At 43.5% G+C, this 16,083-nt stretch overlaps 1 protein-coding gene across 1 annotated transcript in view; it reads left to right on the top strand.

Annotated features, from left to right (window-relative positions):
• The window catches only part of LOC109952625 (serine/threonine-protein kinase 4-like), a 30,982-nt gene that overhangs the window by 5,623 nt on the left and 9,276 nt on the right, over positions 1–16,083 (top strand). The window contains 7 exon segments of the mRNA XM_020587795.1: positions 1–2; positions 5–46; positions 601–768; positions 1,087–1,224; positions 1,524–1,655; positions 1,970–2,180; positions 12,434–12,585. The exon segment at positions 1–2 is cut by the window's left edge and continues 133 nt beyond it. Of these exon segments, the coding sequence (XP_020443451.1) occupies positions 1–2; positions 5–46; positions 601–768; positions 1,087–1,224; positions 1,524–1,655; positions 1,970–2,180; positions 12,434–12,585 (845 nt within the window).

Here is a 16,083-nt window from a genome sequence, read left to right as displayed (position 1 = left end):
GCTTCAGGCCAAACTGGCCGACTTTGGAGTTGCTGGACAACTTACAGTAAGGAAGGAATATGAGGCTTTGTCGCTGTAGAGAGAAGTGGAAAATTAAAAATGGCTAGTCAAGCTTTAGTCAGTGTTATAAGATTCTAATGTTGCCTATGTATAGATATTTTAGTGCAGCGTCGTTAAAATGAGCACAAACCTTAAAATAGCGTTAGGCTATTAACTTCACTTACAGTTAAGAAGTGACCTGTAGCACAGCCTCGTGCATTTTTCTGTCCCTGCACTTACTCAGTCCAGTTTTATTAAATCTGAAAAAGAAACAAAGCATCCAGCATCTTGTACATAAATCCATGTAGAAGAATTATCCCAGTCTGTTCCCCACAGTGAGGTGTTCAGATTGTAAATGGGAGAAGAGCCTTGCATTCAGGTCAGTACACTCCCCAATAACACAGAGTTTGAAAGGGCACCAGTGAATCTGGTGAAGCAGCATCCATGCACTGCCAGGATGCTGGCGTTTGAAGCTCGACCTCCACAGTGAGACAAGCATCTGTAATGTTCAGCTCAGATTTAACAGTGTCTCTCCCTCTCTGTCCACCATGTCCTCCTCAGGACACCATGGCGAAACGAAACACCGTCATCGGCACGCCGTTCTGGATGGCTCCAGAGGTCATACAGGAGATCGGCTACAACTGTGTGGCTGATATCTGGTCCCTGGGGATAACAGCTATAGAGATGGCTGAGGGGAAGCCGCCCTACGCTGACATACACCCCATGAGGGTGAGAGAGTGTATTAGCTGTGTTTGTGTTTGTAGGTGAGAAGTAAAGTGAGAAAGTGTTTGGGAGATCACATGGTTACAGCGCATACCACAGTTGTTGCATACTTCCATGTTTCTTGTCTGCCTCTTCACTATCGCCTGTCAAATAAATTCAGAAAACCTTGAATAACCACGAAGTGTTTGTAAAGAGGAAGTAGTGTGTGCCTCTGCAGGCAGAGATGTTAGAGGCTTTATAACCAGTTTAAAGCTGTGGGAGTGTGAGCTGTTAGCTACTGTGACCCTTCATCTGGGCTTTACTGACTCATGTCTCCTCTTCCAGGCCATTTTCATGATCCCCACCAACCCTCCCCCAACATTTCGGAACCCAGATCTCTGGTCGCCACCATTTCAAGACTTTGTTGGACAGTGTTTAGTGAAAAACCCAGAACACAGGGTGACGGCCACACAGTTGTTACAGGTAACGCTACTGAATCTCGTTGACTGTAGATGGAGTCATCCAGCGCCTGATCAGAATCCCTGAAAACAGGCCCACAAATACACAGATGGCCCAAAATAGTGACACCTGTTTCACATAACAATGTGCAGTATGTGTGTTAATCAGAGTACACAGGTGTAATATCCTTAATTTGGTTGTAACAGTACATGTAGCTACTTACTGTGACTAAGAACATCAAAATGAGACTTCATCTGCTTTTAAAGAAAACGTTTTCTTGTCAGTGTCAGCTTTCTTTCTTATTCTTTGTCCTTTTCCTTCAGCATCCATTTATAAAGTCAGCCAAGCCCAATTCCATCCTCCGAGCCCTGATCACAGACGCCATGGAGATCAAACTGAAACAACAGGAGGCGGCAGAGCAGCGAGAGCAGGATGCAGACGATGACGACAACTCGGTCAGACTCATAAGAATCATAAAATATAAAGAAAGCTGAGTGGAGCAGGTGTCCTCTGCTGCAGCAGTGGTCGAGACTGATGCAAAACCTCTGTTTATACACCTGTTTACCTGGCGTAGCTTAGAAAATGAATAACTACAGCTAAGAAAGGCAGGAAGCTTAGCGCTGCCGGGGCATTCAGTTTGCTTTGGTTTTAAATTTTTCAGACAAACAAATTGGCATTTTATTAAAGTTACATTTGCTGTTGTTAGTAATCACAGTAACAGGACAGTTATGTCACTTAAATTAAGGCTTTACCCCCTGCTGTGTTTCAGGATGATGATGAGGTCGACCAGGGGACGATGGTGCGGGCAGGGACAGGCGACTCGGGAACTGTCCGGGCTGCTGGTCCATTATCGGGTTCACTCGGTGGCACAGCACAGACCATGATCGCACATGAGGACATGGCAACCATGCAGTCGCAGTTGGGCACCATGGTCATCAACTCTGAGGATGAGGATGAGGAAGAAGCCGGTACTATGAAAAGTAAGGCCTTTTGAGTGCAGTCACGGTTGCGATCGATTTAAGGCTTAAATCACAATTTGTTTCTGCATTGCATAAAATCCTGTATCATGAGTTATTATGATATGATTCAACCACAAGCTTGATAATGGTCCAAGTCCTAAAGTGAAAATAATAACATCTGACAAAGACCATGAAGAACTGGCTTCCAGTTTACTGAAATGTAAGAGGAACCAAACAGATGAGGAACACAGTGACATGTCACTGACATTAAATGTTTTTGTCCCTTTTCTCAAACATGGAACAACAAAAACTCTACAAACCACCTGCATGTTTTTAAAGGGCTCTGTGATGTGGTCTGTTTTCACACTCATCAAGGGTTTCTACTTCGCCCACTAGGGGGCGCAGTCCAACCATCACACTGAGTGAGGTTCACCTGTGAACTGGAGGATCGCTGTGGCGTCTGGGTGTTACCAGTACTTTTGTCTTCTTGCACATGTGCCACATGTACTACAGGGCAGGATATTACCCCGTTCATCTACCAACAACAGTGATGCTCTCTACAGGGGGTTTCCTTCGCAGGCCTGGATGTAAATACAGTATATTCATATAGAGTAGCTTCAGATTCATAATGCAACCTGTCCAACTTCTAAAAGATGTAAAGTTTAAGTTAGTAGGCTAATGCGGTCCTCCCACATGCAACCTGTCCAACTTCTAAAAGATGTGAAGTTTAAGTTAGTAGGCTAAAGCAGTCCTCCCACCTTCAGTATTTACCTGAGTGGTAACAGCTGAATGTGAGAAGAGAAGTGGTGTAAGCGCCATTAAACAAGTGACCAGTGTACAGTGGATTAGATTGGAGGATAAACCAGTAGGGCATGCAGAGACCCCACATTCCTTGGTTTCACATAGAGTAGCCACAGGATCTGTTATGCTGTGTTTGATGCTGTAGTGCAGACATTAGGGAGGTGTCTCTGGACTAGAACCTGCTCTGGACTTCTAGACTTGAGCGGACAAGTAAATGCACTGTAGCTACCTGGACAAACAGGGGGGCAGCAGACATCGAGGGCTAACACTTGATAATTGAGAGAGATGATGGTGCATCAGGCTGCTGGTGTCTGTATTGCAGTGTGGGAGTTGTAAGAGTTGGATGTATTGGGTGCTTTTGGAAGGCAGTCTCAATAAGAGTTGGACCGTGTTCATCTGTCTGTGGGTGGGTTTTGTGTATTTGTTTGTGTATGCAAAAAATTTACCCCAGTGAGATACTACAACACACTGAGTTTGAGTTTGTGTGTGTGTGTGTGCTTTTTCTCTGTGTGACTCCAATAATACATGACACTAGACATCTAAATGCCACCAGGGCAGTGGAAACACAGCTGATGTGGAAGTTTTTGTCACAGCATTGCAACTTCTACACCACATCTAATGAGATTTATGTGTAAGCAAAGGGAGGCTGGCAGCACTTGGAGCCACTGAGAGGGATTAGCAGAATTTGGATGGTGACTGCAGGGTAATGTCCGACCCTCCGGTTCCCTGCTTAAATCATCACAGTGGTCAGAAGTAATAGGGATGGAACTGCAGTCTAATGGTCCATCTGCTGCAGAGCAGCTAGGCAGCCTGCACAGACGGAGTCACAGACATGTTAACTAAGTGATGGCTTTGTCATTCAGACACGGTGACTTTTATGTTAATATTCCCAGTGAGCCGCGTGCTTGTGTGATATTTGGCATCTGGCGCACGAGACAGAGAAGTGAGAAATCGTAGCAAGGAAGATGTTTTCAGTTTTCTCTCGGGCTGTACCACTGATGCATTTTTATAAAGTTTTTTTTTTGTGTTTTCTTGGATTTTAATTTATTAATTTATGCAGTTTGCATGAATTAGCAATAGACTGCGGAAGTGTCAGGCCCTTATTATGAAGCTGGACAGAGCTCTGATGTCAGTCCTGGAGAACTGGTGCTGTTTTAAAGAGCGGTCACATCAAATAGCTTAGTTTTTTTCCAGTTTACTAATCTCTGTATGAAGCTGACAAATGAAAACTATTCACGGCATTATTTTTGAAAGCATCCTCTCTTTACTTCAAGTGCTGATCACACAGGACTGTACATGATGATTTTACACTGCAAAGAAGGAAATAGTTTGTATAGACTGAGATGATGAGACATAATGACTGAGATAATAAACTTAATACACTAATTTTAGAAGCTGATACCAGGTGCACATTGTCCTCTGTCTTGCTCCGTGTTTTACTTTGTGCCGCTTCCTCTTTGTGTTCAGTCAGTGACATGAGTTGCGCTCTGATGGAAGTTCACACTGCAGAGATTGATTCTGTGACTTTTACATGAAAGTCAGCAGGTTGTTTATTCAGACTTGTGACCGACGTGTTTCGGATTAATGTAAAAGTGTGTATGTCTGAAAGCGGCTTAATGTACACACACACACAAACACACACACTTGTACACAATGCTGAACCTGAGCTGCCAACACACAAACATGCACCTGCACAGTCATCCTGGTCTTGCCTCAACACAAGCACAGTGACACCTATCAAATCTCTTAACACACACACTCATACACTCATAACTACATGCACACACACACACACACACACTCACACACACTGTCTGCTGTCCTGCTATTGAGTTAGCATGGATCTTCACTGCTGGCAGCTTAAACCACATCAGCACAGGAACATTCAGAGTTTATAATTACATTAGAACCCCCATAGCTTTCATTTGTGTGACTGTGTATCTTTGTAGGGCCCTTTAATGCCTGTGAGTTGTTGCACAAAGTTGTCTGTGTCGTTCTGTGCGACCCAAACTAATGACCACGGTCTGATGCTGAATGCACCCTGAGGATTGAGATTAGGTATTAGTTCAGATATTGATCCTCCCTAATGGTACTGAATAATAAACAGCCTTTTCATTTCTGCCGATGAGCTGCTCACCCTCACTCACTGGGAGGAGTCCCGTTAGAAACCTCTGTCGCTCTCGTCTCTCACTGTCTCCTGCTCTGCTTCGCCCACTCATCACATCACGCTTCAGCGCCACTGAAAACAAATACCACGGGTGCAATTTGGATTTCATGGTTTTTGTTTTTAGGTTTTTCCACCAGATAACATAGTAACACAACGTGTCAGTGAGGTATACGATGAAACTTACTGATGCAACTTAAAATATCACAAGCTGTACAAAGAGAACACCATGTATATCTGTGCCACCAACATCCAGTCGCTGTCCCAGAGTGGGAGCATCCTCTGTGCCCAGTTTCCTCACGATTGCCTTTCACAGTATTTTATATTTCGATATGTCATGTGACCTAAATATACCAAAACGCGTCTTGGGTAATTTATGATCTAATATAAATCTCTGTCAGTACATTTTCAAGCTGCATTAGTTTCAACTTCGAATTTGAGGATTAGAGAAAAGGTTTTATTTATCTTGAAAATGATCAAAGTTGCATTTTGATTTCATTCTAACGTCAGGGCGCCTTCATGGAGCTGCCATTTTGTACTAGTTCTCCACAACTGCCAACAGATCCACTGCAGTAGCAGAGCTATGTGCTGTATGTACAGTGTACTGTATAGGTCAGTGAGTGTGAGAGCTGTTGATTTTGATCTGATATTTAAAATGAAAACATTTACTTAGCATTTTGAGCCAGAGATGTCGTGGTTCATGGTCAGCACCTTCACCTGTGGGAGGAAGCCAGAGGACCCAGACAAAACCCACACAGGGACGGGGAGAACATGCAGACTCAGATGCTCAGAAAGGCCCCGCTTGGTGTTTGAACCAGGGACCTTCTTGCTGTGAGGTGATAGTGCGAGCCACTGTACCACTGTGCCGCCCAAAATGCTCGTTATAAATTTTCAGAGGTTTTTCTCTTTCTCTTAGAGAAATCTCGTCTCTCTGCTGAGTTAGAGATGTACTGCTGTACTTTTTGACAGCAGCTCTTCCTTCACATTTCCAGCCAAAGACGCTGATTTGGTTCGTCCAAAGCTCTCGTAATCTCTTTTGAATGCTGTCTTAAAATATCAGTTCAAACATTTATAGCTGAGCTTGTGATCTATTTTTATTTCAGATGCTTTTCTTCTGTTGATCTCCAGCATTAGGACAGAGACAGACACACAAAGCAGCAGCACAAGATGGAAGGGAGCTGCAGCACATTAGTCACTTTCCTTCTGCCTCTCTGTATCTTCCACAGACACTATATGACCTGCAGCTGGCGGCGTGAAGTGCGAGTGATTCAAACTTTCCATTTGTTGCTTGAGATATATAGACAAAGAGGCATATAGACAAAACCATTACAGTGACTTAAATGAATTATTGAAATTGAGTTTTCCATCTCTCTGATCCTCTCTGATCTTCTGAGGCTTAAATGCCTTGCTCTGTGAGTACAGTTGGCCATTATACTGTTTGTAGTCTGCATTTTCTGCTATAGCAGTTTACAGGTACAAACATTTCACTGCACTCTAAACACCGTTGTGTGTTTTCTAATGACCTCTTTATAAGAGTTCTAGTTATTAGAATTTAATAATGCTCTGTTCAGCTCCCACATCTCTTTATTAAAGTTTAATTTTATTTTGGGAAGGAGCAGATGGAGTCATCTCTGGAGTCTGGCTTTCACTTTAACTTCAAACTGTGTAAAACCTTTACCTTCCTTAACATGTGTTCGGCCTGGAGGAGAGGATGCAGCACTGTTGTGGTTAGAGATGTGAATCCCACTGAGGCCTGCACCAAAGGAGCTCACTTTCTGGTTGAACATATCAACTTCCTGACTTGTTGTTAACTGTCGTTGAATTTCACCAAACTCCTGTAATTTCATTTGCTGAAAAAATTATCAAGTTGATTGGATTTAGTTGGGATACCACAAAGTCCATTCTCATTTTAAATCTGCTTTAATTTATATTTTTATAATCTTGTATCAATTCAGTGGTTAGCATGTCATGTCACAGCAAGAAGGTTCTGGGTTCGATCCCGGGCTGACCTGGGGCCTTTCTATGTGGAGTCTGCATGTTCTCGCTGTGCCTGTGTGGGTTCTCTTCCGGTCTCCTCCCACAGTCCAAAGACATGCAGCTTGGGTTGACTGGAAACTCTAACTTGCCATTAGGAGTCAGTGTGGTTGATTGTCTACATGTCGGCCCTGTGACAGACTGGTGACCTGTCCAGGGTGGACCCCGCCTCTCACCCAGTGTCAGCTGGGATTGGCTCCAGCCCCCCATGACCCTTTTCAGGACTAAGCGCTATAGATAATGGATGGATGTATCAAATGACAGTGTGAATGCTGGTTCAGGTATTGATGAACCCACAGAGAACGATCAGCTGAACCTGCAGCTCCCCACAGCTTTACAGCGCTTTTTAGTCAATTTCAGCTCATTGTTTAGTGTCCGAACATGCAGCCATGGAGCTTGAGGTGGTGGAGACCAAACCCAGAGCTAACAGAGAGGGAGAACTGGGCTGAGACTCATCAGATGACACCACTGCACAGGAAGGATCATGTTGTTCTGGAGCTGAGGGATGTGGGAGTAGGAAACTGTCTGAGTACTAGTTCAGCATATCAGCTTATTAGACACTGATTTGTCATTATGTTCACAGCTTGATTTCACTGCCTCTAAGTGGCCAAGAAAATCAGTTCAGGTTTAAACCTTGAAACTTCTGCAAAGTTCCACCAAGCAAAAAAGAAATATTTATACTTTTTAATTCAAAGTAAACACAACATCCACTTTCTGCAGGGATGTGACTGCTGTGGGGAGACTTATGATCTGATTGGTCAGAAAAGGCACGACAGAGAAGAGCTGGCGTCAGAGCCGAGGAACAAAATAATGGCCTTGTCAGTGGCTGAGAAACTCTTTTTGTGTGTGTATTCTTGGCTTCAGACTCCTCTGACCAGCCTCTCCGGGCCTTTCAGTGTCTCTGCAGTGATACAATCAGGCTTCATAATTAATCACCCAGTTGCAAGAAAATCTTTTTGGTTCATGTTGCTTCCAGTAAAAAGATCCAACCACTTCCTCTTCTTTTCCATTCAGTCATCAGTGAGTCTTAAAATGCCCGTTATCAGAATGTGGAAAAAGGACGAAGACCTAAATGTCACAAGGATCCGTTCATTAGAAAACGGCGCTTGGGTGTGACAGTGACGGAAACAGAATTGAATCTGTCTGAGTTTGATAAGTCGCTCAGCTCCCCTCATTTTTTCGTCTGCTTCTACTGATAAAACAAACAAATGCTGAGAGAAAAAAATAAAATATTCGCTTGCACACTGGAAAAGTGAAAGTATTTATGCAACTTGCAGCTGTTCCCAACTTTCTCCTCTTATTTGTTCAGTGTCTCCTTAGTTCACCCCGTAGACTCAGGTTGTTGCATCACCGGCTGTTTGTTTTTCACTTTGGTTTGTCGTGTACAGATATATTTTCTCCCTCATCACAAGGCCTGTGACGCTCAGTTACTCAGAGGTGGGATGTGGATGTTGTAGGACGGGCTGTGCATGATGGACGTTTACTTTAGAATCATTGCAGTCGGACCAGTACAATGGAAGGTCGGTACTCCACTTTGTGTTTTTCTCCATCGTCTCATTTAAATACTCACCAGCCCTTACTCATGTTGTGGCTGTGTGGGTTTTGGAAGAAGCTGGGCTAACACTTTTTAAGTTGAGACTAGCTGAAAGTAAGAAGGAGACATGGCAGCTTTTCTAAAGCAGGAGTGTAAAAACGTATGTTTGTATGTGTTCATTATTGTAACATCAAATAATCCCTTCACCTGTCATCTTGAAAGTATGTGACATTCAAGTACTTGCAGTACTCGTCATAGTAATAGTACAATTACACAGCAGGTCCCAACATGTGACAGAAAATGTAGGATTAAACTATGCATGCAGTAGTAGAAAACAGACGCTGCTGATTAGCTCGCTTTCCTCCGCACGAGGCTGGCATAGCAACTGACAAAGCCACAGCAGGTCGCAGTTTATGGGGATGTGAAGCGCAGTCGGAACGAGTCTTTGACCAGCCAGATAATTGCTGAAGTTGCTGACAACACCAGATAATAAACTAGAATCAAAGAGACAGTTCATCATGGATCTTTATGGGTCTGACCTTCTTTCATCTGATTGCGCTATATTGGAAAAACTACATCTTAACAGTGACTACTCCAAGGTCCTGGTTCCTGGCAGCTTCATGTGGTGCGGTGGCACCTGGCAGCAGAAATGGAGAATCATCAGCCACTAGTTCTTTTAAAGTCAGGAGGAACTGTGTTTTACGTTTATTTGGTGCTTAAACGAAAACAAACTTTAGAGCCACCAGTGAGATCAGCAGTGAGAATGCTAAAGTGAGCTGACAACGTAGTGTCTCTGCATTAGTCACCATCACTGAGCACACACACACACACACACAGAGTGAGCAGTCATTAGAGTCTGTGCACTGGTGCTGCAACAAAAGGTCTGTTTCCATGTGGATTGTTGTGGTTTAATGTTGAGGCTGGCAGTCTGTGAACAAACCTACAGCAGGAGAGACTTGACATAAATCAGTTTATAAAGTGCTTATAGTGAGCAAAGGCTGCAGGTCACGGTTCTTTTCATTACTGATTCATCTGCTGGTCATTTTCTTGATGAATCATTTCACCTGTAAAACATCAGGGTGTCCTGAGCCACAGGTGTCTTCATACGTCTTGTTTTTTTTTTTTGTTTGACCAACGGCGGGTCATCACATTTTACATCCTGAAACCAAATATTTGTCATGAATTCAACAATTAAAGTAGTTGCTGGTCAGTTTTGTCTCAATCTTATAATTAATTGACTAATCATAGTGCTGCAGTTAACATGTCAGCAAATAGCTGCGTATTTATACCTTGGCCAGACGCACACTGTCCACATCCTGCTGGAGTCAGCTGACCTTGGCCAGGCGCACACTGTCCACATCCTGCTGGAGTCAGCTGTCTCACTGCTGAATGTCTTAAACAGCTGTTGAGAAAAGTCAACAGGACTCATTAGAAAACAGTTGCATGAGCTGGTGAGGTGAAAATACACAGAGCAGCAGACGGGAGAAACCGGTTCTCACTGGGATTCACTGCTGCTCTTTAACATTGGAGAACATCATTCAAGTCAGAGTCTGTGTTGCAGTTAGTGCATTCACATGTGCTCCAAACACCAGGTTACTGTAAATCAGAGTACACCATAAAGACCTAGGCAGTGATGCAAAGTTAAAGTTGTTTTGGGATGTGAGCAGTTTGTTTTGCAAGGCACTGTAGGTGAAGCAGGACTCGGAAGGCACATTAAAAATATGCATGAAGTGGAAAAAATGTTGGTTTTATGTAAATGAGGGGAAATTAATCAGGAAATGATCATCATTTGCAGACAGTCCAGTAAAGAATAAGTGACATCACAGGACAGGAAGTTTAGTTAGTGCTGATAAAAGCCGGTGGAGATTTAGTTTAGTTTTCAAGATCCCACTTGTTAATGTCCCTTACCTCCAAACAGAAAGAACTGCTTGGCACAAACTGTTGAAAAATGTTTGCAAGCACACAAGCTAGCTCAAAAATACTGTCACCGCCAGAGCGACGAGCGGCTCTGCAGAGCAACTGGAGCGGCATCATGGTCATCGTCTCTGCTGGTCAGGGAGGAAGGGGATGTTCATCTTTACAGACAGTAAAGATCAGTTTAGTTCTTGTTTAATTAGTTTCACCTTTGACCTTTTTACACACATTCCATCACCGTTGACCGTTATGGTTTTAATGCTGGCATTCTGGTTATTACATGTCCATTATATAAAACTGATTATTGGCCATAATTCTGTCTTAAGGACACACACACACAAACCAGTTCTAATTTCCTTTTGGTTCGCCATCAGATTTCCCATCTGGTAATAGATGCCCTGCTGTCAAATTAAAATGTTGACGCTGCAATAAACCTGATGAATTTTTATGGTACAAATAAACTGTAAACATCAACGTAATGTATATTAGTAGAAAGTGAAGAATATGAGTTGTAGGCAGGGTCTGTGATGTTTGTCCTGTGGCTGTAGATGATCCCAGGCAGCTCTACTCGTACCGTAGAGAGGAAGCTTCAGCCTCAGTCACGGCACCTTATTAAAAACATGAATCAGGCGCTGAACTACAGCGATGCACCGACAGCTCCACACGCCCACATACACACACTAGCACATTCCAAAGCCTTAAACTTGCCTAAACTACACAATAGTAAAGATGACTCTGTTCTTCATATCTCTGAAATGAGAGCATTTGAAACAGGAACACATTCCTGTGAAAAGCCTGATAAACATTTGTAATGTTTACCTAATTTAACTTCTCCTATTTTACAGATGTGAAGGACTGAAAGTCACCTTTGCAGCTTTGTAGTTTAGACTTAAAGAGATTTTGCATTTTCATTTATAAACCTGTTGCACTGCATTGACTCACTTTGTAAAAGTAGCTGTGCACGTCCTTGAATTATTCGGATTTATGCCTAGAGGTCAGATGCAGCAGGTGTACACGTGTTTGATTACTGAGATGATTTGTAACATTACTGTTGAGACGGATTAACTGTAGCTGCTGTCTTTTAGCACCTGATTTTATTTAATCAAACAAATTCCCATTATAACGGTGTTTAATACTGGTCAGAGCGTTTATTGAAAGGTGAATACAAATGACAGTTTTTAAAAATGTGTCCCCATAAGTAATAAGGCTGTATTTTATTGATTTGGGAAGAAGAAGCTGTTAACTTTTAAACTGACTGTACAGTTACCTGCGGGGGGTTCCTGTGCTCGGTCACGTGCACTCACTGACGCCCGTGTTGTCTTTACTTTAACCCGCTGTAAACGTTAAAAGTCTCAGCACTCGTATTGATTAATGTGAAGGTAGTGCAGACATACAGAGGTGATCATGTTCCATACTTGTTGCCTCTTTAATAATGCAGCATTTTATTGATCCATGGAAAAGAAATTTTCTTTATGTTTACCCATCAGTGCTCAGGTTGGAGTGCCGTGCACAGTGCATAGACCTGCAAAGGAGCAAGGGGGTGGATGCTCGCTGACATTTACATTTGCACCTGGATCTTTTGGTCAGACTACAGTTTGGTAACGGTATTCTGGTTTAAAAGACGAATGAAAGCAACGTGTAAGAAAAATGCCAGTACAAAAAGAGTTGTCTTTATTCAGGGTTGGTGTGGTTTTCCTGAACAGATGTGACTGTGTTGTTGTTTTAGTGTCAATTCCTCCATATGTGTCTTTAACAGTAATTATAAATTTGGTTCAGAATGAATTCCTGTGCACCGGCTGTCCTAAACGTTGACTCTGTGACACACAGGGAGAGACGAGACGGTGCAGCCAGCCAAGCCGTCCTTCCTGGAGTACTTTGAGCAGAAAGAGAAGGAGGCCATCAGTCACAATGACAGAGGAGGAAGAGGAGACGGCAACGCAGACAACCGCAAACTGCCCGGCGAAGGAGACCTTGAAGTGGTGAGTTAGAAGCTCCGTGTGTGTCTGTTCTTGTGTGTCTATCTTTGTGAGGACCGGTGAGTTTTATGCCATCACTGTGAGGACATGTCTGTCCTCACACCTTCAGACTGTTTGAGAGTTCAGACCTGGTTTTAGAGTTCAAGTTAGAATCAGGTTTACGTCAGGTTTAGGGGATGCATTATGTCAGTGAGTATCCTCACAAAGATAGAAATACAAAGGTGTGTATCAGACAGTAAACTGAGCAGTAGAGACGTTAGTGTGTTCACTGTGTCACTGCAACAGCACTAAAAACCATGGGCTCTATATTTTGGTTACATTAGCTTTGGGTTATTAATTCTGCGCTACCAGACTTCCACAGCTGGCTCTGGCTATCGTGACCACATATGACGTAGTTTCAGAGCCAGGGCAGGACGGGCAAAGAGAAGTGGAGGGAGAAGACAAGGGGATACTGCTGGAGTTTGTTTTGATTCTCACTTTGCACTTAATGGTCAAAGTAGAGGGAGAGGTTGGTTAATACGGCTTTAATGACAGCAGCTGTGCTGCGTCATCATCAGGAAGTTGTCGGCAGAGTCGGTTACACCTCCGCTCAGCGTCCTCCTGCTCTCTGAGGCTACTGTCACTGTGTGTTAATGCATCATCTATTTGTTCTCATTGTTTTCTGCTTCTATTGTAAAAACAAGTGTAATACAGTCATTTAATCACAGCCCCCTAACACAACTTGTGAACCAGCAGCCACTCCAAGCTGCTGTGCTGCAGTGATACGGTCCTGGTTTTATAAATGCAACATCATCTGACAGAAAACATAAATCCAGGTTCATGTCCACGGCTCTGCTGTGTACTCTGCTATAGTGCCATTTAAAATGAACAGTCACAGAGGAGGAGACTGGTTGTTAAGTTGGCTGCCACACAGCACCACATCTTCACCGAGCTGGTTTGTGAAAGTTCTGTGTTCGTTTCTCCACAGCCTGATGAATCCACACAGATTCATTACAAACTCTGACCACATTGTCTGAGTCGCGAGTCTGAAGGCGAAGCAGGACTTGATCTGAAACTGAAATGCAGTGAAAATGACACGGCTGCAGTTTCTTGTGGTCTCTCTCTCTCTCTCTCTCTGGGTCTGTTGGAGTCAACTGAGTTGTCCTCAGGTCTGTTTGGACCGGGTGTGCTGCCCTCAGATCAGCCCGTGAATACCTGTAATGTGAAGGAATCCTGAGATGGTCTTATTTTTGTGCCATCTGATAAGTTGGTCACGCCCTCAGTCTCAGTTTTGGTGATTTGTGGTGATACAAAAGAATAGTTAGGGGCTAATGTTCCTGCTCCGCCTCAGTTTGACACCTTTCTTATTGCCTTTAGGTTTCAGGACAGTCAGCTGATGCCTCAGTGGAACCCATACTACCCTACGGCAGGGTGTTTGTCTCACTCAGAAACATTTAAGCAGGACAAATGGCTGCTGCTGGAATTAAATATTAAATATGTGACCTTTGAATACGAGGTGGTTTGTGCCAGCAGGCCACCCCGCGGCCTGCTCAGCTGTAGGTATTCAGAGGACACCGAAGCTTGTTCTCTCATCATGCAAAGCTAAACTGGAAAGGCTATTGGAGCCATAAATCTTAGTTTCGCAAACAGACGTTTTGTGGCAGTTTTGTTTATAAAAAGAAAACCCTTTGTTTTTAGCAGTAGTGAGGAAGTGGCTGTTTGCTGCTGTTGTGTTTGCCACAGTAAAAGAACAAAGCTGTGTGTGCACAGCGGTGAAGATGCTGTGCATGTCTGTGGCTCCGTAACTGTCGTTTGTAATATGGCTGCATCTGGGTGTGTGTCTGTAGTGTTACATGCACCTCTTGAGACTTGGATCTGTGCCAGTGGGCATTTGAAGTTGTTGCACTGAAAGACGGTGACGTGACCAGCGGCTGACCCCGGTTTTCACTTCTTCTTCTTCTGGAAGTGTTCGCTGTGAAGCACAAACACAGACACAAACGTGCACACACACAGCATCAGCTTCAGTAGGTAGCGCGCTCACATCAGCTTAATTCAAACAGTGAGTAATACATTGGTAATGAATTCACAATCAAATCAAACATCTGGAGACGTTGCATCACAGCGCTGTTTAAAAACTGAGTCAGAGGAATTTTCCCTGTCGTCACTGATGCAGCGGACCCTTACAGCGCTAGCTCTGTGTTTAGAGGCAGCAGGACCTTAAACCCTTTAACAACAGAAGTTAAATACAAAATACCTGTGCACTTCACTGCACCAGAGCTTCAGGCAGCCAGAGTGAAATCAAACTGGCTTTTCTTGGGGACATAAATCCCACTTGGGGGATTTGTTGTTCCATTAGACTTGCAAATGTGAGGATAAGACGCTAATTCTTTAATACTTTGAGGCAGCTTGTTGACAGCTTCATGCTGACTGTTTAATTTTAGATCTCTCTGCTCTCCTGGTCCTGTATTTTGCTACCAGATGTTATTCAGGACATTCAGCTTGTCGTCGTTTGCATGTGTCCGTTTGTGGATGATGTATGTGCATTTTGAAAACCTTGTAAGTTAGATTTTTCTGTGTAAAGAGACACTTATTGCGTCTTATTTTCTGGGGTAAACCTCCATTAGCTGTAACAGTATCGCCACCAGTTTCAAGCTGACAGCTAACACACAAACAAGGCGCTAAGCAGACGTCTGCCAGTCAGGCTCAGAACCAGGTTCAATCATATCCAGCTGAATCGCTGTCATTTTCATAAATCCGAATAATTCAAGTGCAGGGCAGTGCGTGATACCAGGGCTCATTTGCATATATTTGAATATTCATGTCCCTTAGAATTGACAGTGAAGGACAAGGACCAGATGTGTTTTCAGGCCCTTTGCAGAAGCTTGCTGAACTTTTTTGTGGGAAAACTTTTGTAGCCTATTTATTTTTCATAGCAGAGTATTTTTATGTGCTGTAAAACATCTCTGGAGGGGATCTGTAAGCTGCTGCTGTCATTAATATTTACAACTTTATGTGGGACTTGGGCCTCAGCTCTTTGGTGGTGTGGCAATGCAGCATAGTGGTGGGACGGCATTAACCTCCATTATTCATGAGGAGCAGACATGAAGCAGTCTCCCTCTGCTGCTCTTGTTCTGTCCTCTCCCTTTCTCTGTTTTCTTATGTATTTTTGTTCTTCCTTTATTGGTTTTTTCCATCTCCCATCGCCTCAACCTGCTGCTTTCCAGACACACTCGCTCCTCAGAAAACGTCTCGAGGAGAAACTGTCCTGACAGAAGGTGAAACCTCACCAGTCACGTTCTGTCAGCATGTCCTCAGTTATTCAAATCAAATCAAATCAAATTTTATTTGTTTAGCACCAAATCACAACAAAAGTCATCTCAGGACACTTTACAAAGTAAGGTCTAGACCTTACTGTTATCAATATTATTACATAGGGAAAACCCAACAAAGCCCCCTGAGCAGCACTTGGTGACAGTGGGGAGGAAAAACTCCCTTTAACGGAAGAAACCTCCGACAGACCCC

Source organism: Monopterus albus, unplaced genomic scaffold, assembly GCF_001952655.1.
Source record: "Monopterus albus unplaced genomic scaffold, M_albus_1.0 scaffold479.1, whole genome shotgun sequence".
Classification (NCBI taxonomy): Eukaryota; Metazoa; Chordata; class Actinopteri; order Synbranchiformes; family Synbranchidae; genus Monopterus; species Monopterus albus.
Note: the sequence above shows the minus strand (reverse complement) of the source record. Positions and strands in the feature narration are given on the sequence as shown.